The sequence below is a fragment of the Bufo bufo genome, chromosome 4, assembly GCF_905171765.1.
Source record: "Bufo bufo chromosome 4, aBufBuf1.1, whole genome shotgun sequence".
Taxonomy (NCBI): Eukaryota; Metazoa; Chordata; class Amphibia; order Anura; family Bufonidae; genus Bufo; species Bufo bufo.
Genome location: NC_053392.1, coordinates 163,063,319 through 163,089,629, shown reverse-complemented (window position 1 = coordinate 163,089,629; position 26,311 = coordinate 163,063,319). Strand labels below are relative to the sequence as shown.

Genomic DNA, 26,311 nt, shown 5'->3' with positions numbered 1-26,311 from the left:
AAAAGAACCTCCCAGGCTGTGAGCTCTGCGCTGCGATTGGCCAGCGCTAGAGCAGAACAAGGGCAGACTCCGCCTACCATAACTTAGTTACTGGAATCTCCGCCTACTATAACTTAGTGAGCGGAGATACCGGAGGACATAGCAGGAGAATGGAGCGGAGCCCGGGGATAATAGTAAGTGCAGTGAGATCTCCGGGCGCCGCTCTACATGTCTGTATACTTAGTTCATAGTGTAATAATCGGTGAAAGGTCCTCTTTAAGAACCAAGCCCCATTTTTCAAATCCGACATGTCACTTTAAAGGGAACATGTCATCAACTTTATGCTGATCTCACTGCAGGCAGCATAAAACAGTGACAGAAATGCTGATTTCAGTGGTGTGTCACTCAAGAGCTAAAAGTAAGTGGTTGCCGAGAACCAACATCATAATCATTGCAGCCCAGGCCTGGACAAGAGTCAAATCTACCTGAGAAGAGTCCTGGTTATACATAATCTCCTGCACTCTCGCCCATCTGCTGATGATTGTCAGTTCTCTCCTAGAGAGAAAGGGAGAAATCTAGGTAGAAGACTGTCAGTCATCAGCAGGAGAGCAGGAATTCATGAATAACCAGGACTCTTCTCAGGTGGCCGGGACTCTTTTCCAGGCCCAGTCTACAATGATTGGGATGTTGGTTCTCAGCAACCACTTACTTTTAACTTTTAAATGTCAGACCGCTGAATTCATCTCACCTGTATCTACTTTATGCTGCTGTTAGTATGGGCAGCATAAAGTTGATGACAGGTTCCTTTTAAGTGGTAATAACTTATATCATAACATATCCAAGTGATTCTGACACAGTTTTTTGTGACAATATTGTATTTCATGTTAGTGGCAAATTTGGACTATGTTTTGTCAGGAAAAAAAAAAAATCTATCTTAAAAAATGTAACAAAAAAAAGATTTGAAAACGCTTTTAAGACATAAGTATACTACACACAATTTTTTTTTTTAAACATTTTCTATGTACTATGTTTAAAAAAATATATTTTTTTGGGTGGGGGGCATTAGAAGGGCTTATATTAGCAGCCATTTTACAAATTTTCAAATCCTATTTTTTAGTGACCAATTTTGAGAAGCCTAGAAAGTTTGTTAACCCTTTAGGTGTTTCACAGGAATTAATGCAAAATGGAATTGAAATTAAAAATTCCTTTTTTGGAACACATCAGATGATAAAATTGAACAAATACCACCCCAAATGTATTATCCTGATTCTGCAGCTTTCAAAATTATCCCATATGTGGGAATGTTACTTGACTCAAATATCAGCTTCAGAATTGAAGATGCACCTTGTGGATTTTGGGCCTTCATTTCTTAGGAAGCTTTCTGGGCACCATTTCAGGTTTGCAAAGGCTTTGAGTTGATAAAACATAAGAAACACCCTTCCCCCCAGAGTTTGTGGAACGCACACAAGGCGGTCATGGGAGGAACTCTCATCCAGTGCGGTGCACAGATGAAGGAACGCAACCAGGAGATTAATGATATTCTCTCCAGAATTCAACGTATAAAAACACTAAACAAAACCTCAGTGGCCGCCTCTCACTCCATAACTTTGGGAAATCTCAGGAAGCGCCTACAAACAATTCTGGCACCCCAACATGAATACTATGTTAAAAAATTTAAGTTGCAATGTTACGTACATAACAACAAAGCAGGTGCCTTTTTAGCTAAACGTCTTAAGCAATCTACATCCCCTCGCATTAGATAACTGCCAGATAAAAAAGGAAATAAAATTACAGACCCTAGATTAATAGTAGACCAATTTAAACAATTTTATGAATCCCTCTATAATTGAGACGAACAAACCCCGAAACCAACAGAGGAAGCAATTAATTCATTTTTGGATGCTGTCCAATTACCTCATCTATCGCCTGAACATGTTGGTGCACTGTCACTCCCTATTACGAGCGAGAAAATACAATTGGCAATCAAATCTTTACCACTAAACAAAACCCCGGGACCAGATGGATTTAAAAACACCTACTATAAACATTTCTCCCTTATAATAGCACCATATCTAGCGAAGGCTTTTAACAAGGCTGCAGCAGAGAGAAAATTTCCGGAGGAAATGCTTACGGCCCATGTAGTTACTCTCCCTGGCCAGGCAAAGAGCCGACAACCCCCGCCCAATATCTCTATTAAATTCAGACGTTAAAATTTATGCAAAAATTCTGGCAACACACCTACTGAAATATATCCCACTATTGATCCATCCAGATCAAGTAGGATTCGTGGCAGGCGTCTGACGGAACGAGAAGGTTCATTAACCTGGTTCAGCTGGCTGAGCGCACTCGGACGCCTTCTCTGTTTCTGGCATTGGACGCAGAGAAGGCGTTCGATCATGTATATTTGGGATATCTCTCGGCTACACTAGACAAGTTTGGTTTTCGGGGATTTATTAAATCTGCAAGATTAGCACTCTACTCCTCTCCTTCAGCCAGGGTATTTTTCACAGGATTCTTGTCAGACCAATTTACTATTTATAACGGAACGAGACAGGGTTGCCCAATGTCCCCTATAATTTTTGCCTTAGTCATGGAACCCTTTGCAGAGATGTTCAGACATACAGTACCCCTGACATTTCAGGCATCTCAGATAGGGGCACCTCACATACTTTGGGGTTATACGCTGATGACATCATACTGTCACTGTCCCAACCGGGTGTGCAAAGGGTCATTAGCGTGTTTCAGAATGTTTCATATTATAAACTTAACAAAGACTTAGGCCTTCATGGTTGGTGTGGACCCCTTAGTGAGGACAGAGCTTATCTCTCGGTATCCTTTTAGTTGGCAGGATAAAGGCTTTACTTGGGGATTACCCTGACCAATTCTAGTAAAGACCTATACTCCGCAAATTACATTCCGCTGCTGTCAAAGGTATCTAATATGATTGGCAGATTCTCCTCGCCCTTACTGTCCTGGGCATGTAGAGTGGCAGTTGTCAAGATGATGATTCTTCCGGTCATACTGTATATCTTTCGCACTGTAATTGTCCCTGCACCAGAGTCCTTCTTTAAGTCCCTTAAAAAAATTGCTCACCGATCATATCTGGGCAGGCAGAAAACCCAGGATAAATTCTCTACAATGACCAGATCATGATCTAAGGGAGGAATGAGCATTCCAGATCTTAGAAAATACTACTGGGCGTGCATACTAGCTCAGACAAAAGAATGGTGGGTGAAGGATAGTGATAAAAGATGGGTGGAATTGGAAAAGTCTGCTTCTAATACACCTCTCATCTCACTATTCAATTTATATCCCCCAAGACACCTAAATGATCATCAATCCCTTCTTAGTTTCAAGGCATCATTCACAGCTTGGAAAAACATCCTACCTTATACGGGTTCATCGGCCAAAATTTCAGTAAAAGACCTCTCTTCGCATTATTTAAATGTGTGGATTCCAGATTTACAACTTGATAACTGGGTGACATCTGGCATATCTACAATCCAGCATCTTTTTGAGGACGCAGTACTGCACACCTTTGAAAATATAACTAAGCAATATAACATCTCAAAACAGATTTTTTTTTAAAATACTTGAGGATTCGACACGTTTTATCTAAGTCTCATACACAAACACTAGAATTTCCCAAGCCAATACATGCGTTTCTTTCTTCTGCCAGACCTTCAACTAAAGGAATCACCCCTCACTACAGTACTTTTATAACGCCTATAGCAGCAATAAAACCTTCCTTTGTACTTAAATGGGAAGAAAAAATAGGGATAACATACAATGGAGAAATTATGGTACCTTACAGCAGCCCATATCCATAAAATCAATCCCACATGACCTTCAAACTGCTGGAGAAACTGTGGTCAAGTGGGTACATACAAACATGTCTGGTGGGAATGCCCTATCGTGTCTACTTTTTGGGAAGCCGTGTTCCTTCTTCTCAGAAGAGTTGTGGACTGGCAGATTCCTAAATCCGAATTACTGGCCTTGTGCTTTATGGAGTTGGCAGATTTGCTGGTACAAATCAGAACACTATGTGGTCAGATCATTTTAGCAGCTCAAGCAATGATTGCCAAATCATGGAAATCTAGTTCCCCATTGACCATCTGAGAACTGATCTCCTCTATACAGGCAAACTTTGAGATGCAAAAATGATACGCCCTCCGAACACATAGATGGTCAGAGTTAATGTCTAGATGGGAAATATGGACCCAATTTTTCAAATCATACTAAATATCTATACGTATTGTTTCAGACTTGCCCCCTGATCGAACAGCCCGCTACCTCAAACCACTTTCCGCTATGTACTTTTTTCTTTTATACTATTTTTACAAAAATAATGTTTTGATTTAATGTTGGATCTTTATCAAAAACCTTGGTATGTACTGAATACAACTCTTAGTTACTGCTGGATCCATGTGTGGACCACACGTACTGTAAAACCACTCATATGTTTTCGTTACAGTTGTGAATGTAACTCGGCATTACTAATAAAAACCTAAAGTTTAAGAAACACCCCCAAAAGGCTCCAACTTCGGAATAATACTGTATGGAGATTCGTCTCTGTACAGTATTAGAATGTATGGGCTCCAATGACTTCATTGAATAACTTCGGTAGTTGATTTTTAAAGTGAAAAACCACTTTAAAACTTGAAACCGAACTCTGCTTCTGTTCCAAGGTACTAGACGTCGGCTCATCGGAGCCCATACATTCTAATACTGTACGACGTCGAATCTTTGCTCAAATCTAATGGCTAGTTATGAATCATGTCCAACGAGAGCTTTAGGTCAATGGTCATTTAATATTGGTTTACCAAAAGGGGTCATTATTGAACTGAACTCTTAGTGACCGCTACTATGTCTCTCTTTGGATCTTGCTTATGTATTTATCTTAAAGCCATGGGCACCAGGATCGTTTTAACACAGTGGCAGGTCCAATGCAAAGGTAAAAGAGTTCACACTTTGCGGATGGCCACGGAGTTTAAGTTACAAAAAATTTAATTTACTCTTCCAGGATGTTCATGATAACCTTGTAGAGCAGGGTCACATCTCATAGATAAAGACTATGCATATAAGATCTGACACTGCACTGAGATGCTATAACTGCACCTCCACTGCTCTGCAGCACTGCTATGTCTCAGCTGTAGCAGTGCCGCTCTCTAAGGGTGCATTCAGACGACCGTGCTGTGTTTTGCAGTCCGCAAAACACGGACACCGCCTGTGCACGTTCCGCAATTTGCATAACAGAAGACCCATTATAGAAAGACCTATTCTTGTCTGAGATTGCGGACAAGAATAGGCCAAGGAAAAGAACAACGGATGGGTCCACACCCATTCCGCAAAATAGCGGAGCAGATGTGGACCAATTCATATGATCGTGTGAATGAGCCCTAAACGACATGAGAGCCATGGGCACTCACCAGTCAGCCAATGAGCAGAATGTTCGGCAGTCATTATGTGTCAGCAGCTGCTTATTGGCTGTCTCAGTGACTACAGCTGTGTGGTGTAGAGAGCAGCAGTGAGGGAAAGCAGACACTATGTGGCTAGGCTGGTGCTAGCCTACAGTTCTCGAAGGAGATGCCCTGCGAACAAACCCTCCACCCAGCTATCTATGTGTACACAGGCAGAATGCCTACATCTAGTTTGCCTTGTGGTTGATGGACACACAAGGTTTCTATAGCCATACAAATGTGACATTTTATATAAACATAGGAAAATAAAATTTTGTAAAATAAAATGAACATTCGAAATAAACATTGGAACATTGCATATATATATATATATATATATATATATTTGTGTACAATTCTGCAATCAGCATTTTATTTTTATAAAAATTAAAACATGTTTTTGTCCATGGTGCAGAACAGCGACATGCCATGAATCCTGAACTGCACGTTATATTTTACACAAAATTACCGACAAATGCCACTATGAAACGCCGGGACCAGACACTGTAAATACAGTGAAAACTAGTTTAAAAAAAATTAGAAACTAGAGAAATGGGTACATAAAAGACTTCCCTTCTTAATAAAATACTGTTTTATAGAAGACCCAATGAAAAAGTCCAGGGCTTTAAAAAAATAACTGTGGGGAATAAAACTGTTCATGAAAACAATCTTACATCATCTTAACAGTGGAAAAGCCTCAGAAGGATTACATAAGAAACTCTTAATAAAATTTTTAGGTATTCTCCATCATACAGCACTTCATAACGGAGGTGACATTATAGTGAAAGGCATTTTATGAAAAATCAGATGAACATCAATTGGGGACATAAAAATTTAAGTAGGGTCTTTTAAAGACTATGGACACATTTTTATAATTGCATTCTACTCATTTTAAATTTAAAAATTATATATAATTTTTTTAATTGGATTTACAAATCCCTGTACAGAGTTTGTGTGTATTAGCAGAGTAGCAGGCTTTCCGTCAACTGCTGTGATGGCTAAGTCTGTGTTCCTTATCTCAAAACAGACCGCTCATAAACACTTATTAAATTCTTATTCTTATCAGTTTGCTATTTCAGCTATAAGTTCAGAGATAGGAGCTTCACATGGAGCCAGAGCTGCTGTTTGACGGGACTACTATTCTGCAAATACACAGAAACCCACAGATATACAGGGAAATGGCTGAAATATTTTTAAATAAAGACTAATTAAAAATATATATTTTTAGCCCCAAACGAGGATGAAATAATACAAAAATGCCCCCAATGGTGTTCATAGCCTTTAAGAACAAATACACTGTAAATCAGCAGATGCTACAAATACATTCCCCAGTCAAAAATATCTGAAACAAATGACCCAAAAAGTATTAAAGTGCAGAAATAATAGTACTGCAACCTACACAGGGCAAAAGAGGTTGAAGAGGATGCTACATCCACACTGTGTGATAGTCAGGAGACAGGCACATTAATAGGGGACATTGTGCCGATGAGCCTTCTCGAATGGAGGCATGTACAGGATCTGCTTGGGTGAAAACAGCTCCAGTCAAGAGAAAGTACTACGGCTACTGCAATGTGGACACCATCAGTCCTCAAGCAAGTACTTTTTTTAAATGGCAGATGGATCACAGTGTTTATGATATTTACCAACTGTGCAGCATCATATAGCCGTCATGATTGCCGTCAGTTACTGAAGAAATGTATTCTTAGCAAATTACTTAGTGAGAGCATACATTTTCAAGGGGCACAATCTGGGATTAAAATCTTGATGGCCTAACCTTAGTATAGTGCATCAAAATAAGATCGGTGAGGGTCCCACTTGTAGCTCCCCCTCCAACCAGCTGTTTGAAGAGGCCATGGCCTCTACATCTTTTATCTTGTTCCAAACACATAATAGCAGATGTTCTGGGTATAGTAGCCTTGTCCCATTAAGTACACCTTCAAACAGCTGATCGTCAGAGATGCCGAGAGAGTGGGACACCCACCAACATCATATTGAGGCCATTCCCAAGGATAGTCCATCCATACTGTAATCCTGGGGGGGGGGGGGGGGGGGGGGACGACTATTTAACCTAAGCAACTCATTAGAAGTCTGATGTATGCAGGATTTTTTGAGACCACAAAAATGTCTAATAATCAAAAAAAATAAAAAATCTGTGCAGGTTCCCAAAGAAAAAAAGGATAAAAAAAAGTGATGCACCCAAGTGCCGCTTTATAATTCAGCTTCAGTTGAGATTTGGCCAAATGGTAAAGGTATATCAAGTGGTTATAAATGTTGGGACAATCAAGTACAAGCACTGATGGGAAAAAAAAAAAAAAAAAATTAAAATTGCAGACAGCAGCTCATGCCGTTTGTACACAGCAATATTAAGGCGGTAATACAGATGATGAAAATCTGAAAGTCAAGTTTATTCTGTAGCTTTAGGGACATTAAAATTCACTGCTAGTTTCCGTGGTTTCCGCTTGCTTGCTGAGCTGGTGTTTGACTTAGAACGTGGAGTCCCAGAGGAAGGCGTCGCAGACTTTTCCACCGCGCACTGCTCAGCGGCTTGTGGAGAAGTCACACTAACAGAAGAACTTTCTGATGGAGGATGACTGGCGACATCAGGAACCAATCTCTGTTCACTACTTGACGATGTGCTCGCGTTCTCCGTGCTCTTATTAATAGCAGCTCTTTGTTTCGTTACCTTCAAATAAAACAATAGAACAAGAGTACATCTAAAATTACATCTTTGCTGTGATGAAGCTGAGATTACCGGTCCACATAAAACCAGATTACATAAGAAAGAAATGGTACAATGTTTCCATATAAAGCACTACATCATTGTCATCTACAAGTCAAGTGACTGCCATCCATTTGAACCACTGCACACAAAAGGGTGTAAACCGATTTATCAGCTCATCCTCCATCCCATCCTCTCCTGAATGATCTTCAAAGCCAATTAATGATTTAATCGAAGTTCACTTTAAGATATAGTAAATTTTGACATTCAGGACATAGGATTTCAATTGCAATGCCAGGAATAAAAGTTTAAGGGGTTGTCACAAAACATAGTCTACATTTTCCACACCAGCACCTGGATCTAAATACTTTTGTAATTGCATATACGGTAATTAAACATTTAGTGTAGCCCGTGAGCTATTCAATAAAATGTATCTGTATAGCGCCACCTGCTGATTGTTCTTTTCCTTATTGTTTGTCCAGGGGGTCTGCTTAAGCTGCTCATACCTCTCTCACAGCATTAGCACAACATAAGCAGAAGATATCACCGTGGTAAAACCTGCTTTTACTTTCAGCTGCATTCACTACGATCACGATTTCTAACAGGGATATCTTCCCATGTACAGAAGATATTGCTGGTATTGATTGAAAGATTGGAATGTCAGCTTTCAAGCAATACAAAACTCATATCTCTAGCTGCTACCTATCCAGAGATACGAGTAGCTAAAGCAGCCACCCCCTACCCTTCAGGGCTTATGCACACGAACGTACTTTCTTTCCATGTCCGTTCAGTTTTTTTTTTTTTGCAGACCGTATGCAGAACCATTCATTTCAATAGGTGGCGCAAAAAAAAAAAAAAAAAAAAAAACCCCAGATTTTGTGAAACTCACCTGTAAAATCTCTTTCTCGCGGGGTTCATTGGGGGACACAGGACCGTGGGTATAGCTTGCTGCTGCCACTAGGAGGCGACACTAGGCTGAAAAAAAGACTTAGCTCCTCCCCTGCAGGCTATACCCCTCCAGCCTGGAGAGAGCATGTCAGTTTGTGCACAAGCAGTAGGAGCAGTAGAAAACATGTACCAAGTAAAGGAGATGCAACAATAATAAATATTGGGTGGGTGCTGTGTCCCCCAATGAACCCTGCGAGAAAGATTTTACAGGTGAGTTTCACAAAATCTCGTTTTCTCGCTGGTATCATTGGGGGACACAGGACAGTGGGACGTCCTATAGAAGTCCACGGGGAGGGAAAAAGATCCACACCCATGGAATAGCAGTCACGAGGATGCTAAATGCACTGCTGCCTGCGAGACCCGGAAGCCCGGAGCCGCACTGGCGATGCCTAGAAAGCACCTGTATCAACACCAAAAAAGGAGGAAAAGGCAAAGCACGACTAACAATATATATAAACTTTATTATGGTTCCCAAAAAGGGGAAAATCCGATAAAATACAATGACGAACAATACAATACAATGGTGGATAAAAGACACACAGGGTGGGAAAGGATCACAAAATGGACAACATGAAAAAAGCCAAAGAGATACTAGATGGCGAGGTCATTGATACACGTTTTCCACTTCGGTATTTATTAATCATCTAGTATCTCTTTGGCCTTTTTCATTAATTGTTTTTTCATGTTGTCCATTTTGTGATCCTTTCCCACCCTGTGTGTCTTTTATCCACCATTGTATTGTATGTCATTGTATTTTATCGGATTTTCCCCTTTTTGGGAACCATAATAAAGTTTATATATATGGTTAGTCGTGCTTTGCCTTTTCCTCCTTTTTTGGTGTTGATACTTGGTGTACAGGCCTAGTACGCATACTCACTTTGCGAGTTATCTACGATTGGTGTTTATCTAGAAAGCACCTGGCAAAAAAAAATAAAAAATTGGTGAACGGGGGCCAGGAAAACCAAGGCGCTGCCGTATACAACCGCGAAGCTGATGCAGGGTGAAACATGTATGGCACGAAGAGCTGACCGCTGGTTAAATGTTCCGAACTCCGCTGGGCGGTGTCTTGCCCCGGGAGCGGAATGCCTAAGCAGCCGCCAACGGATCTACCAGGAACACCCCTTGGAGACCATCGAGCACTTCCAAGGACCTCCAGGAATGACCAGGTAAAAATCTGCACGGCGGAAGAGCCAGTCATGGACAAGCAAACCTCAGAGCTCGAATACATTCTGATGGAGAGCTCTCTCTCGAGTGCGAGGGAGAAGGAAAAAGAAGGGAAAACAACGTCCTGTCGACGCGGAAGGCGACGACTACAGTCAGCAAAAGGAAGGTAATGGGCAGAGCACTGCCTTATGCGAGTACCTGATAAGAAAAACTTACTTTACAAGAAAGGTACTCCCAACTCCCAAATTCGTTGGGTGGAAAAGCCCGCCCCCAGGAATGCCACATTCCCAGAATAAAAAGAGGGGAAGACGACTCACAGAGAGGGAACATGTTCCTCACTGAAACGCCACCAAACGACCCATCGGTCGTCTGGACGAAACCAGGTACCTGGCCCTAACCCTGGATGTAGATGACTTGGAAAAATGTACGTACAAGAAGGCGCAATCAACTCGGAAAGCCGCCGGGTGGAAGATTCCGCCACCCGGAACGCCGCCTTCCCAGAAATAAAAAAAAGGATAAGAAGAAGAGGTCCCAGAGGGAAGCCCCAGAGGTGGCTGGGACAAAGCCGGCTGCTGGCCACAACTGTGAAAGCAGAACCAAAATCTAGGTCCGCAGGGTCCTCCTCTGGTTAAAAAGACACCCCTGAGAAAGCGGTAACTTGGTAGACTAATGTCACTAGAGCCTTCGGGCTTGTGGTGAGACTTCTAGCGAGAGAATCTACTGAGAAAAAAATTCCTGAGCCAGGCGTGCCCAACTGCAGGCCAAGAACCAATACCTCGGATAAAGGTAGAAGCAAAAAACGAGGTGAGCATCACCGGTGATGGAAAGCCCCATAAGTGATAAATGTTGACCATGCGGGACACTGCCTGGATGGGCAGATGACCAAGAAACGAGAATACTCCTCGTGGAAAAAAAATAGAATCCGGATTCCAGAGCCGTACAACCCAGAGCTACCGGTCAAGTAGATCGAAGGGGAAGATGGCCAGCCATGTCCAGCGAGAGGAAGGACAGGAAAGAAAAAGGGTGTCCCGTTCCAGGAACGAAACCACCACCAGTGGTGGCAAGGCGTGAAGACACCCGCTCTGCCCAGTGTGGGGGGACCCGCAGTCCACCCCCGGAATGAACAGTGAAAGGAAAGACCACCAACGGCTTGAGGAGACACAGACAGTAATCATATGTGAGGAAAGGTATCACTGTAGTGGTAGACAAGTGCCGCAGGGACTCAGCTACCCAGAAGAGCGCACCCAAAGTAAGGTGCTGATAGCTATGGCATGTATGTCAATGCAAGCCCGAGATGATGACACCAGAATAACAGTTGTCAGAGCAACGGTCAATTAACAGTAGTATAGACCATTAACAGGCCAGGGCTAAAGCCCATTGCCATAAGAGACTGACACTCTACAGAATCTCTTGGTAATGCAATACACCGCCTGAGGAGGAGTCCGGACAAGGGGAGCCACAAGGGTAATGCTAACGCCATACTCCGGCTGAGGAGGAGGAGGCCGCACCGTAGAGGATACTGATTCCAGAGTCAGTAGAAACTGTCATCTGACGAAGGAACTGTGCAGTAGGAACCCTAGTATGTAGTGGGGGTGCAAATACTCCTTGTACAGTAAGAGCTACAGCATGCCCCCCCAGCGAAAAATCGAGGGAGAGGCATAAGGTCACCCAGAAGTAGCATGGACCATGCTGTCTCAGTTAAGTAGAGCCATCCTGAGGTACTCCGTGAATAAAGGGGGCTGAATCGGAGCGACCGCCGAAGCAGTGCCAGGGTAGAACCCTTACCCGAGGGGGGTGTCCCACTGCCGTGATTACGATCTCCGGCCCTAGTGTGAAAGCTTCCCCTGCTTAGAAGAACACTCTGTAGTTGCCATTGCAGATTGCCAGCAAAACACCCTCACCTAGATAAGGAAGAGTGGTGGCACAAGGACGACACATCTGCGCCCCCAACCAGCACCGGAAGAAAAGGGAGTATACAACATGGGAGTAGCCACAGTACTCAGTGGCAGTATCCATAGGTCTCTAGATGAAAAGTACAAGGCACCAACAGTGACGACTGTTGCCACGGCCCACCTGAACGAAGGCAAGGCATCTAGTGCCGTGGCTTAGTTGAAATAAAGCATGCCAGATGCTTAGCGAATTCCCGTTAGTTGTAGAAGGGGGTAATGCCACGACTGTTGAATAGTATTCAGTAGTAGCACACTCCTCCGGTCAAGGAAGGGGGGTAGCGAGATAATCAGAACCGTATACAACGGTAGTGTAATCACCCCTCCATGGAGGGGGGAAATACCTACGGTAAGCACTGAACTCAGTGGAAGTGTAATTACTCCTCCTATGAAGGGGAGAAAAATATACAGGAAGTACCATATCCTGAGTTAGCACAAGAACCTCGCCTATGGCAGGGAGTAATGCACCCAGCAGGAACTGAACTCAATGGTAGAGAATTACACCCCTAAGGAAGAGGGTAATGCATATGATCAGTCCTGTACCCGGTAGGAAGAGAAATTCCTCCACTTATGTAAGGGGGGAATGCTTACGGTAAACACTGCCACCAGTAATATTGCCATAGCGTCCCCTATGAGAGAGGCTAATGTATACTGCCAGTACTGTACTCAGTGGAACGGTAATTCCATCAAGTCTGGAAGGAGGGAGGCGAATGGCTGGCACTGAGACCAGTGCTAGTGCAGTCAGTCCACCTATTCAGTAGTGGTGCAATGCTTAAGGAAGGGGGTAATGCATACCATCAGTACAGCTGGTCAGTATGTATGCAATACTAAAAGATTGAACTGGATTCATATCAGAGTCCGCAGAACAGATCCCCCCCCCCCCTTTCCTCAGAACAAACCCTGGTTCTGAATATAACCTTATTGAGGAAGGGAGGAGGTGCGGAGGAGACCGAGGAGGAAACATGTCCTGCTCTGGCCCGCTCGTGCACTGTTCTACCTCTCAGCATCAGCCATGGTGATGCAGGCTGTGTCGGTGATGAAACAACAATCAAACCACCCAGGAGGTGGAATCGGCACCTCTACAGGACCGCTCACTGGATTAAGTGGGCGGTACTTAATCAACCCACGACCCCGGAGGGTGGATTGGGAACTTCCAGAGGTCCCCCTTGGAATGCACAGGTGGGGAATTATCAACCAAATAACCCAGGAGGGTGGATTGGGAATCCTTCAGATGTGCTCCCCTGGATTTGCGCAGGTGGAGCATTATCAACCAAACGGCCCCGTAGGGCGGATTGGGATCCTTCCGATGTGCTATCCTGGATTTGTGCAGGTGGAGTGTTATCAACCAAATGGCCTCAGAGGGCGGATTTGTGTAGGTGGAGTATTATCAACCAAACGGTCCCGTAGGGCGGATTGGGAACCTTCAGATGTGCTTCCCTGGATTTGTGAAGGCGGAGTATCATCAACCAAACGGCCTCAGAGGGCGGATTGGGAATCCTTCAGATGTGCTCCCTTGATTTTGCGCAGATGGAGTATCATCAACCAAACGGCCCGGTAGGGCGGATTGGGATTACAGGGGTCCTCCACTGGATTGCACAGGTGGTGGCATATCCACCAGACGACCCAGAAGGGTGGTTAGGGATTCTTCAGATGTCCTTTATCAACCAAACGACCCCGGAGGGAGGATTGGGAACGGTGAGCAATCCTCCACTGACCGGATAGGACATGGGCCAGTCTGGTATCACACCATCAGGATGGTCCTGCGGTGATGTGGGCTGAGGGGGGCAGGATTATCGGTAATGACCCCGCAAAATGAATAAGAGGTTACATATTTTTTTTTTTTTTTTTTTAACTTAAGGCATTTGATCTGCAGAAAGGCACACTGGAATATCCAGTGCCTGCTGCAAAAATGTGGCTTACCACAAAGGGTTAACCCAGCTTAGAGGACCGAAGGTGGAGCTCAGCTGGCACCTGGGGGAGGAGGGACCACCAGTCAGGGAGAATTCCCGCCTAAAGGACGAACCCGCCCCCTCCATAATCGTAATGAAGTTGCGGCCTAGTAGGCCGCAAAGCCGGGACATAAAGTCGGCGCATGGCCAATCGGTATAACAGAGGGACTTGGGAGTTTACCTTCCAATCTGCGGTCGGATGTGTCCGCTTGCGTCCCCCTGCCGCGGGCCGCAAAAAACGCGCGGGCCGAGTACCAGTAGCCCCAAAGAGAAGCCGGGGCTTAAATTTCGGCGCCCGGCCGAACCGGCCGGGAAGCGGAGTGTCCGGAGCGGCACTCTCGAGCGCCCTGGATGTATACCGGCCGCGGGTGCTCACCCCGCAGGCCGGATAAGGTGATGCCGCAGAAAGTTAGGGATGCGCCCTTAGAAGATTCGCCGGAGTATAATGGGGGAACCCAGGCCACCAGACATGGATAGAAGCCCAGACCTAACTCAGGGGCTGAGGTAATGTGGGGCCCTCACCGGGGAATGGCCCACTTTAAGAAGGTCCTCCATTTTGACGAGGTGACCAAGGGGGAGGGGAGGGAAGCTGAGGATACTTACCCACTCCGGACTACTCACCTGCCTTCATCTGTGTTCTTCACCCTTGTGACATGGACCAGCAGAGCCACCTCTTCAGTCCCTGGCACAAGTGACAGAGACCGGGTTGAAGGGCAGGAACAGGTTGCCCTATGGCTGGGGGGAGCAGGAAGGTCAAGCCCTCCTAGTCCACTTTGTCTTCTTGTGGGAGGCAGAGCGTCACCGGTCAGCCTCCCGGGGATGCAGAGCTCTTAGTAGCCCTGGACCCCCAACCTAAAAAGGAAAATAAAAATTTAAAATTTAAAATAAAACTAAAAAATAACAGCCAGCAATAACAGGGGGTCTGCCTCCTACGACACTAAGCTAAAAACTGACATGCTCTCTCCAGGCTGGAGGGGCTATAGCCTGCAGGGAAGGAGCCAAGTCTTTTTTCAGCCTAGTGTCGCCTCCTAGTGGCAGCAGCAAGCTATACCCACGGTCCTGTGTCCCCCAATGATACCAGCGATAAAAGGAAGTTACTCCCTGTGCACTCCGTTTACGTATGTCCGAATTTATGCATTACGGACAAGGATAGTACTGTTCTATTAGGGGCCAGCTGTTGCATTCTGTATTTTGCGGAACGGATGTGGACATCATCTGTATTTTTTGCGGACCGCAAAATACATACGGTCGTGTGCATGAGCCCTCAGTTTGGATGAGATGCTGGGTTGTTGGGGAACTGACAGCCTACAGGAGGAGAGAAAAAATAAATATATAGAAATCTGGCATTATTATGTTTGCAATGACCCACATAATAACGTTATGTTATTTATATCAAACAGTGAAAGCCGTAAAAAAAATTCCAATAAATTAATGTTAAAATTGCTGCTTAAAAATAAAATAAAAGTTACATAATACACCCCAAAATGGTTTCTAAAAAACCTACAACTAATCCCACAAAATTTTTTATAAAAAATTAGAAGAAAAAATAAAAAAAAAGCTAAAACACGTAGGGGGGAAAGGTTACTGGTCCTTAAGGCTAAAATTAAGAGGGTAAAAATGTAATTGTGTCCCCCGAGTTGTGCGCCAACAAGATTTACTGCAGATATTAAAAATCTGCAATAAAAACATTTTTTGGGTGGGTTTTTCCAATTTTAATGTGACTGTTAGGAGGTTAAGTGACAATTTATGAGACCTGCTAATCTTCTACTATGCCTACTGCAGCCAGCAAGTTAAAACTTTAGGCTAGGTTCACACCTGAGCGTTTTACAGTGCGTTCCTACGCGCTGTAAAACGCTCAACAGGCAAAAACCAATGTTTCCCTATGGGCATGGTTCTCACCCGAGCGTTTTACAGCACGTACGAACGCGCTGTAAAACGCCCTACGCCCCAAGAAGTACAGGAGCTTCTTTGGGGCGTATTGTCGCGCCTAACACCTCTGTTTTTCATTGTACGCCTCTGTGGTCAATAGCAAGAACGCACGTACTACGCGCGTTTCCAAAATCCAAAAACGCCCCAAAATACGCCTCAAAAACACCAGATAAAAACGCCTGTAAACAGCGCTTATCGAATACGCTCAGGTGTGAACCCAGTCTTAGTCTAAGGGTCCATTCACACGTCCGTTGTTTCTTTCCTGATCTGTTCCGTTTTTTGCTGAACAGATCTGGACCCAGTCATTTTCAATGGGTCCTGAAAAAAATCAGACATTGAGCTGTCCGTTTTTTTCCAGGACCCATTGAAAATGAATGGGTCCAGATCTGTTCAGCAAAAAACGGAACAGATCAGGAAAGAAACAACGGATGTGTGAATGGACCCTAACAGGGGATTGGTGATCCTGTATAAAGACTGAAACATAACAGCTTTATTCACGCTATTTTACATGTCTTTTGAAATATGAACATGAAGCTTTTACCTGTAGTGGTATGAATTGGTTGTGGCATCCAGCATTCGCAATATGTCCAGGGTAAGATCCGTGGTAATAGGTTTTATTATGAAGTGGTACTGTCGGCCTCCAGGAAACGCCTCCAAACATATGAGGGGCGGAAGGTATAATATTGGCTACACAAACAAAAAGTTGTTCTATTACTGAATCTGCTGTTAGATGGTATAGCAGTTTTACTACAGACCTGCTGACAGTTTCTTTCTACTCCCTTCGGTCACACACACATTAATGTTCCACTTGCAACAGAACTAATTCTGTCAGCAGTGATATATTATGAAAGTCAAATAATTTCCCATATAAAAAGTATGACAAACGACTGGATAAATTAAGGTGGCCATACAACTTGAACAAATGTCAGCCAAAACGGCAGATTTTGGAGAGGTTGGCCGATCATCTAAAAGGGCAGATGTCAGGGGAAAGAAGGAGCAAGGTCGTGGAATTTCAACATGCCCAATCTTTGGTGGTCATTATGAGAGGTGTCTGGCAGTGACTTGTCCCCCACTGCCTACTGAGAATACATGTATGGCCCAACTGAGGTGAGTGTGCACATGTATAGGGGAAGAGGGGGGGGGGTCTACCAACAGCTAAAGTGTATAGCCACCTTTGCTCAGATTACAACTAAACCATTTGACCACCATAACTTACGTGCGGACTGGGGGAACACTCCTGGCAGCGGTCCTGAAGGTATACTCGCCCCAAGAGGCTGATAGTTCGTAAATAGAGGTGGAGGGGGCGGCAAAGCAAAGTTTGCGCCAAGTGAGCCCTGATTAAAACACAATAAAAGACAGAAGGTCTTCAGGAGAAGATCTGCAGAACATACTTTTTAATCAACATCAAAATGTGAATGCTTACGCTGGATCGCTGACAACACAGAGAGAAGCACATAGAAGGCTTTCTGTAGTATAAATGTGTGACCAAAAGCATTTATCATCCAGCAGTAAAACTGGACTTGCTGCCCAATAGCAACTAATTGCAGTGAAGCTTTCACAAAGAGGAGATCTGACTGGATGCTAAAGGGAAACAAGGCCGACTTTCTGCTAAAAGACTCTGAGAAATGAGACCCATTTTACATTTGTGACTATATTACTACAGAAACACGAGATAACTATTCATGTTTATCTAAACCTTCACATACTTTATTAAAACCTGTTCTAAATGGGATGGTAACTTTTCCTAGCGAAATAGGAGCTTGAAGTTCAGGAGCCGATTGCTCTTAAAGAGGACCTTTCATCAGTCCAAACATTGCAAGATAATTATCAGGCTACATAGAGCGGTGCCCAGGGATCTCACTGCACTTACTATTATCCCTGGGCGCCGCTCCGGTCGCCCGCTGTGTCCTCCGGTATCTTCACTGAATTGGTTTTACTAGGCCGAGTCTGCCCTGTTTCACCCTGGGCGTTCCTTCTCCCAGGCTGTAGCGCTGTCCAATCGAAACGCAGAGCTCACAGCCTGGGAGAAAAAAAACGAGATTTTTGTATAACATACCAGTAAAATCTCTTTCTCGCTCTTTCCTTGGGGGACACAGAAGACCTTGGGTATAGCTCATCTCCATAGGAGGCGTGACACTAAGTGAAAACTGTTAAGCCCCTCCTCCACAGCTATACCCTCAGCCTGGAGAGAGAGACTGCCAGTTGCGTGTCCAAGTAGTGAGAAAAGGCAAAGTCCAACAAGGAACCAACAAGCCAACTACCCAACTGGTAACAAAAACTCGGAAACCGTGCAGAGAAAAACAATGAATGGGTGGGTGCTGTGTCCCCCAAGGAAAGAGCGAGAAAGAGATTTTACTGGTAAGTTATACAAAAATCTCGTTTTCTCGCTCAGTTTCCTTGGGGGGACACAGAAGACCTTGGGACGTTCAAAAGGGGGAGGGACCACAGCACCAAGGTGAAGCACCCGAAAGGCATCAATGAACATCAATGAACCGCCGCCTGCAGACCCAGGCGGGCCAAGGCAGCATCTGCCAAAGCCAGAGTATGCACCCTGTAGAACTCGGTAAGGCGTGCAAGAAAGACCTGTGGCCGCCTTGCCCAAATGCATGGCTGAAGCCCAATGCCTCCGGCCCAGGAGGCACCGACCGCTCTGGTGAAATGAACGGTGACACCAAAGACAGAATCCTGCCCTTGGTGCGGTAACCTCAGCAATAGCCAATCTGATAAAGCGGAGGAAAACCACCCTGGAGTCCGTCAACCCTATGCACGGACCTCCTGGAAACCCAAGAGGCCGAACGTCGACAAGAGTCGGAGATCTCCAAGTAAAAACGGCAAGGCCCAAACAACGTCCAAATCGGTGAAGTGTTGAAGCGAAAGGCAAACACCACCTTCAGAAGGAAGGAAGGAAGGAAGAAAGAAAGAAACGGGATGTAGAACAGCCCTGTCCTGGGAAAAGACAGAAGGCTCATAACAAAAAGGGGCCATTCAGGCACCCGTCAGAGACACGACTGATACGGAAACACAACCGTACAGGACTGAAGGGGTAGAGAGAACTTCTGTAACGGCTCCAAGGACAAGATTGGAGCGCCAAGAGCTCAGTATATAGTCCCCAGGGCGGTACCGAAGGACAGTACAGAGGAACCAAAGAGCCACTCCGAGGAAGAAGGTCTTGACAGGCCCAGAGGGCCGGGGAACGCTGGAAGAGGAAGAACAGCGCCGACACTTGACACCTCAAGTAAAGGAGCCCCAGTCCCAGGTCCAGGCCGGACTGGAAAAAAGACAGAACCATGGGGAGAGAAATTCAGAGTGGGGAATGCACAGCTTCCCACAGAACCCCAGACAAAAAACCCTAAGTCTTACGACAGATCCTGGACGAAACACAGCCAGGAGCAGACAGTAGCGAACCTGCTGGAGTCGCCTGGCAAGCGGGCGAAAACCCAATGTGATCAGGCGCAGACCAGTAACACGGGCAGAAGGGTCGACAAAACTGGTCCCGTCGGCCCTCGAGCAACGGTGTCCCGTATCCACCCGAGTGGGGGAGCAGAAGGACAGACGGAAAGGAACCAAAGGATCCGCCAGATGCCAGGACAAGACAGGCTAAAGTCCATGCTGATGTAGCCACGTTGTACAGTCCCGGTGTGGGAGATCAAAGGACAATCTGGACCGAAAGGTAGTCCCCCCAAGTTACCGAGAAGTTAAGTCTACAGCAGGACCATTGTCTTAGAATGGACCACGCAATCTGCACTCAGCGGGAGGACAGAACGCGGTAGACTCGGTAAATAGGCACATAGCTAATACAGCCAGTGTGAACAAGGGAGACAGTACGAGGCCAAAAGGAACACCGGAACCATCCACATGAACAACCATGCTCTCTCCAGAGGGGAGGACAGTGAAAGAACAGCCTCTGAAGTCTGGCGGGGCAGAAGCCACATCGGAGTGATCTGTACCGAGCGGGAGCCAAACAGAGCCGGCGAGATAAGGTAGTCGAGACAGAGGCCGGCATAACACCCTCCAACCGAAAGGAGGAGGAGTGGGCAACAGGGAAGCCATAGGACAGCTCAAAAGCAGAACCCCGCTACACTGAGACGCCAGGTTCACCGCCTCGCAGAAGGCGAATACCCTGAAGAACCCAAGGCGGAGGTCCTCCGGACCTGGGTAATCGAGCACCCAAGAGAAGTTGGGTGACCTTCCCGAGAAGAGCGGCCCGAACCTAGTAGCAGATCAGACTGAAGCGTAGAGGCGCCAAGAGGAAGGACTCATACCACACTGCATCCGAAGAGGAGGAAATTGCAGCAGGCAAGGGAACCGCAGTCCTGCCAGAGCCAACGAAGAATTCGAGGGGCACTGCAGACAACAGCCCTCTCAACCATGTGACCACTAGCGCAGGGAAGCAATGCCGCGGAAGGACGAATGGGCACGCATCTAGGACCCACGAACACTCCCTGGGATGAAAGGCCAACTAAATGAATGAGTACCACCCAGCTCGGTGCAGCAGAGAGCAATAGAGCCTGTCCGGGTCAGGTGGACAGAATGAACTCCTTAGAGACGAGTGCAAGGCTTGCGGCAAGCATCGTATCCCAAGAAAACAAAAGTATGCCGCAGGAAGCAGGTGAGGCATACGTACGAGCAGCCCCGTAAGCAGTGAGAAGGCCAACCCACCTACAGGAGGAGAAGGCATACACGGCCGAAACAACGCACAAGAACGTCCGCTCACTGCAAAAAGGTTACTCAGCGAAAAAGGGGGGCTCGCCACAGCATGTACGGAATTGCAAAGTGCAACCTGAAAGGGAGTTATGCACAAGCCTAGTATAGCATGCGATGGAACGCAATCAGTCCGCCCCGAAAGGGGGGAAATTGTACCTAGCAAACTGCAGTCGGCAAGAGTGCAAAGGCCCGTCCCAAAAGGGAGTGATGCCTAAGGCCGTACCTACTTCAGAGAAGCAGGACATACCCTATAATCCAGCAGGAACGCAGGAGGTCCACCTAGTGAAAGGTGAACATGCACAGGGTTATCCTAGCATGAAGTGAGTGTGCAATAATACACCCAACACTGAACTCAGCGAGAGTGCAACTACAATGAAGGGGGACATGTACAAGTCCAGCACAGCCATACAAGGACAGCCGTGAATCTCATGAGCGTGCCAAATTCTGCCCATGGAATGAGGCGTGGTCACGCACAAGGCCAGCACCGTATCCAATGGAAGTGCAAGCGTTCCACCCATGTTAGAGGGCCATTCTCATGGCCAGCAATGTATCCGGTGAGAGTGTAGCATGCCGCCCAGAAAAAGGGGGGTAATGCACATGGCCAGCATCTCATCCAGGGAGAGTGTGAGCACACCGCCATGTATGGGAGTCATACACATGACCAGCAACGTACTGGCGAGAGACAAACACAGTCAGTAAGAATGTGTGTATGTCGCCTGAGGAAGGAAGGCATGCCCCTGGCTGGCAGCGAATCCAGCGAGAGTGCGTACACCGCCCACGGAAGAGGGGTCATGCATATGGCCGACAGCGGATCCAGCGAGAGTGCAAGCACCCTGCCATGTATGGGGTACATGCACATGGCCAGCAACGTACCTGCGAGAAAACAACCACAGACAGAGGGATGTATGTATGCTGCCTGAGGGAAGGAGGCATACCCAAGGCCGGCAGCGAATCCAATGAGAGTGCAGCATACCGCCTATGAAATGGCCGGCAGCGAAACCAGTGAGAGTGCAGCATAGTAACATAGTACATAACATAGTACATAAGTACATCATAGCACATCAGTGAAAGTGCAGCATTCCGCCTACGGAAGGGGGTTCGTGCACATGGCCAGCACCGTATCCGGTGAAGGTGCAGTATTCCGCCTAAGAAGGGGGTCATGCACATGGCCAGCCGGCAGCCAGGGAGAGTGCAGTATCCCGCCTAGGAGGGGGGGGGGGGGATGCACATGGCAGGCACCATAACTGGAGAGATGATGAATGCTGCCTACGGAAGGGCCGCATGCACTTGGCCAGCGCCGTATCCTGGAAGAGAGCAAGAAAACCGCCTAAAAGGGGAAATGCCCTAGCAGCGACGCAGGCTGGGAGCGCAACACCATGCCGCCTGTGGAAAGAGGTCATGCAGACATGCAGCACTACTGATAAGGCTGCAGCGTCCTGCGCAGTCCAATAGAAATCAGTGATCTATTATTCATTATCATTATTTTTTTATTTAAATTTTTATTTTATTTTTTTTAAACACAGCCTCTCTGAGGCTAAAGGGGAGCCACCATATAGGGGCACCTGAGAGACAGGAAAAAAGGGGGCCAACCATACAGGCCCATTGGGAGCCGGCCTGTACCCAAAGGGTTAACAGGGATCCGGCCTGGAGGGCGGCGCTGCGATCCCCTGGGGGCGGAGGAACCCCCAGGCGGGAAGAATTCGCGCCTGGAGAAGTTCCCGCCCCCTCCACCAGAGGCCGCAAAGCCGGGGTCAAAATTTGCGGCGCCCGGCCCGTTATGTACCGCCGGGACCTTAGGCGGAATGGCGCTACAAACCGGCCGCGGGTGCCCACCCCGCGGGCCGGTCGGAATTGCGGCCCAGCAGGCCGCGAAGCCTGGGACAAAATTTGCGGAGCCCCGCCGACCGGCACCGACGGTCGGACGGGGCATAGAGGTCAAGCCTAATGCCGGTCGCGGGAGCCCACCCCGCCGACCGGAAGAGTCAGGGGCCCGGAATGGCGGCCAAGCAGGCCGCGGAGCCTGGGCTAAAATTTTTGCGGCGCCCGGCCGCACCGGAATATTAGTGTCGGCCGGAGGCGAGGCCTTACTCCACAGCCGTCAGGAGCGGGCCTCAGGCCTTGAGCAACACTCCGGTAAGGAGATGGGGGGACCCAGAGACCGGGTGCCCGTGCGGATAGAGGAGAAGGCAGGCGACGGGCAGAAACTGTGTCGCAGCTTCTGCAGCTAGCTGTGGGGAGACAGCCACTAGCTGCATGTCCTATGAGGGCCAGGAATAGGGGGGGGGGGGGGAGGCAGGGAGCAGATTGTCGCTCTGCGTCACCCCAGGGGCCAGCCTAGGTCCAGCAGGGGAAGGGTCCAGAGGCCCAGTATGGGGGGTCAGGCACGCAGGAGACCAGGGTGGGGGGGTGGGGGACGTAGGGCTGGAGAAGCCACTCTCTCACCATAGCCGTCTTCACCCTCGGTCCATTCCAGCAGGGTCGCCCCTTCAGCTACTGGCACCGTAGTGGCAGGACGCTGGAAGAGGGACTTGGCGTGCGGGCGACCCTTGCGCTGGCGGGATGTAGGGGAGCTGGGCTGCCCTGATCCACCTTGCCTTCTGTGGGGGAGGCAGCAGTGCGGGTGACAGGCACTGGCGCAGCTCAACCCCGGGAGAAGCAGAGGTCTAGTGCGTCTCTGTTGTCCCTGATGATCTGGAACAAAAAGAAAGAAAAAAGTAAAAATCTAAAATTTAAACAAGGAGAAACCAGCCCTGCAGAGCAGGGAGTGTCTTGCCTCCTTGGACACTAAGCAAAAACTGGCAGTCTCTCTCTCCAGGCTGAGGGTATAGCTGTGGAGGAGGGGCTTAACAGTCTTCACTTAGTGTCACGCCTCCTATGGAGATGAGCTATACCCAAGGTCTTCTGTGTCCCTCAAGGAAACTGGGCGAGAAAAAAAAACTCCCAGGCTGTGAGATCTGCGCTGGGATTGGACAGAAGGAATGCCCAGGGAGAAACAGGGCAGACTCGGCCTAGTAAAACCAATTCAGTGAAGATACCGGAGGACACAGCGGGCAAACAGAGAGGCGCCCAGGGATAATAGTAAGTGCAGTGAGATCCCTGGGCGCCGCTCTATGTAGCCTGATAATTATCTTGCAATGTTTGGACCGATGAAAGGTCCTCTTTAAGAATCTGAACTCTCCTACAGTACTGTGTACAAGAGTACAGACTTGCCTCTGGCCACACTGAGCATCGCTGCTCGTCTAAAGCCTGGAATACAGGTGTCTGGATGCGTATTTTAGTCTATGACCAAAACCTCTGGAGGTGTTTAACCAGTCACCTCCACCGGTTCCCTGGTAAAATCCTAAGCATTTAAGGCTTGAGCAGAGCACAAGCAGGTTGGTACAGGCTGTAAGCAGAGTGGAGCACCCAAATCATACTGTTGCCTGGCCTGTGGCCGCTCTGCTACTGCTAAGGATTTTACCAGGGAGCCAGAGGAAGCGACGGGTCAAGCACCTCCAGAGTTTCCAGTCACAGACTAAAATACAGGTTGTTCTACAAACACTTCCAGACCCATGTACGCCAGTCTGGATTTAGAAGAGCAGCACTGCTCCGGCCTCTACAGCAATCGGTGTGGCTGTGTACGGATTCTAAAGTGTCAAGCACCTATTTCGATAGGAAAAGTAAAAAAAATTATTACATTACAAAAATAATTTCCATCACATTTACAACAAGTTTTAATAAAGTGTGTGAATGTTTAGGTGCACTCTCACAGGGTACTGGATTTGCCATATGCATTACCCCCTTCCATAAACTGCATAATCTCTCTACCGTTGCATTCAGTTCCTGTTGTATGCATGACCACTTCCGTTAGCAGTACTTGTTGTATGCATTACCCCTGCCATAGGCGGAGTAATTGCACTACTACGGATACAGTACTTGCCTTATATATTGTCCCCTGCCGTAGGTGGACTAAGTACAATTACACTGGTTTCAGTGCTGGATGTATGCATCCCCCCTTCGGTAGGTGGCGGCATTGCATCTCCACTGGGTTCTGTACCTGCCGTATGCATTAGCCTTTCTCCCATCACTGTGCTTCCTGTTGCATTTCCCCCTTCCACAAGTGATCCGCTTACAGGGGAATACCTAAGCATCTTGGGTTGCTGCAGTTAAACTATGCCACTGCTCTAGATGCCTTAGCTTCTTTCACAGTGGGGCGTGGCAACAGTAGATACCCGCAGGTGCCGGTGCTCTGCATCTGTGTTGTATGGGTGCCGCCAGTGGATACGGTAGCTGTTTCCACATGGTATCCTTCTTATCTTTCGGTGCTGGTTTGGAGCATGGTTGTGACATCCTCTGTCTTCTCAGAGGGGTTGCCTAACAACACTTGTGTCCTAGATACCACCCATCTCCATGGGCCTCCTCGGTTCCAGTCGGTCATGATATTGTCCTCATCAATACGAAGTGCATAAGCCATTGCGCATAATATGGGGAGTACGTTCCAGCGAGTCGAGTGTTCACTGACTCGGTAATCCCCCTCAGCTGGGGGTTCTACCCCGACGCTAGCTTGCTGTTGCTCCTGTTCAGAGCCCTTCAAAGGTAAAGTGTTTAAGGCTAACTCTACTTAACCGGGGCAGTATGGTGCCATGGCTTCTACGGGATAGCCTCACGCCTCCCCCCTCAGTTTTGCGCCGACGGGGCAGGCGCTGGCTACTTCTGGGGGAGTGGTATTTGCGTTACCACTACATACTATGGTTCTTACTGCACAGCTCCTTCGTCTGGTGGCGGATTCTTCTAGCACTGTATTAGTGGCCTCTACGGTGTGGCCCCCTCCTCCGCTGGGGTATGGGCTAGCGATACAGTTGGGGCTCCCATTGCTTGGCTTCCTCCTCAGGCGGAGTTTTGGCACAGCCACTAAATCCCTGGTTGCATCTGCATTTGCACGGGGTATTCTTTTGTGGCCTTCTATTTCAGAGTTCCGGACTCAGCTGGTGGGCTGTGGCGCACTCCACATCTCTCCTTCTATAGGTGAGTCCTTCCCATTGGTCCTGGGTGTGCTACCTGTATCTACATTACCTCTTTTAAGACATGACTAATGTCTAGGTCACGTCAGCCCTCTGGTGATCCTACTTACCACTGCTCATTCCATGGGTAGACTACGAGACTCCCCACACCAGACAGAGCAGTTTTGCCGTCACGTCTTGCCACGCTGATAGACGTTCCATTCCTGGAACGGAACACCCTTCTATTTCTTCTTCCTCCTTGAACAGAATGGCTGCCGGCCTCTTCCTTCTGTATTCCTGGACTGCTGAAGGTGTTCGAGGCGATCTGTCTATGTTGGAGTCGCCCGGACGTGGACTTGATGGCTTCGAGACTGACTCGGAAGCTTCCCACCTTTCTCTCCCGAGCAAGAGATCCGGAAGCTTGCGTCGTGGACGCCCCGATTTCCCCTTGGCAGGGGTTCTCCCTCCTTTATGTTTTCCCCCCTTCCCCCTCCTACCCAGAGTTCTACAGAAGATCAGGATGGAGGGTATTCCG

General features: G+C 47.3%; 1 protein-coding gene across 4 annotated transcripts in view; it reads right to left on the bottom strand.

Annotated features, from left to right (window-relative positions):
* Positions 1-7,029: 7,029 nt before the first annotated feature.
* Positions 7,030-26,311, bottom strand: part of XRN1 (5'-3' exoribonuclease 1) — a 118,013-nt gene continuing 98,731 nt past the window's right edge. For all 4 annotated transcript variants that reach the window (XM_040428062.1, XM_040428063.1, XM_040428065.1 and 1 more), the window contains 3 exons: positions 17,310-17,427; positions 16,635-16,780; positions 7,030-8,121 (listed from right to left, as the gene is read on the bottom strand). In XM_040428062.1, coding sequence (XP_040283996.1) covers positions 7,843-8,121; positions 16,635-16,780; positions 17,310-17,427 — 543 coding nt within the window. In that variant the 3' untranslated portion in view covers positions 7,030-7,842. The remainder of the gene's footprint in view (positions 8,122-16,634; positions 16,781-17,309; positions 17,428-26,311) is intronic.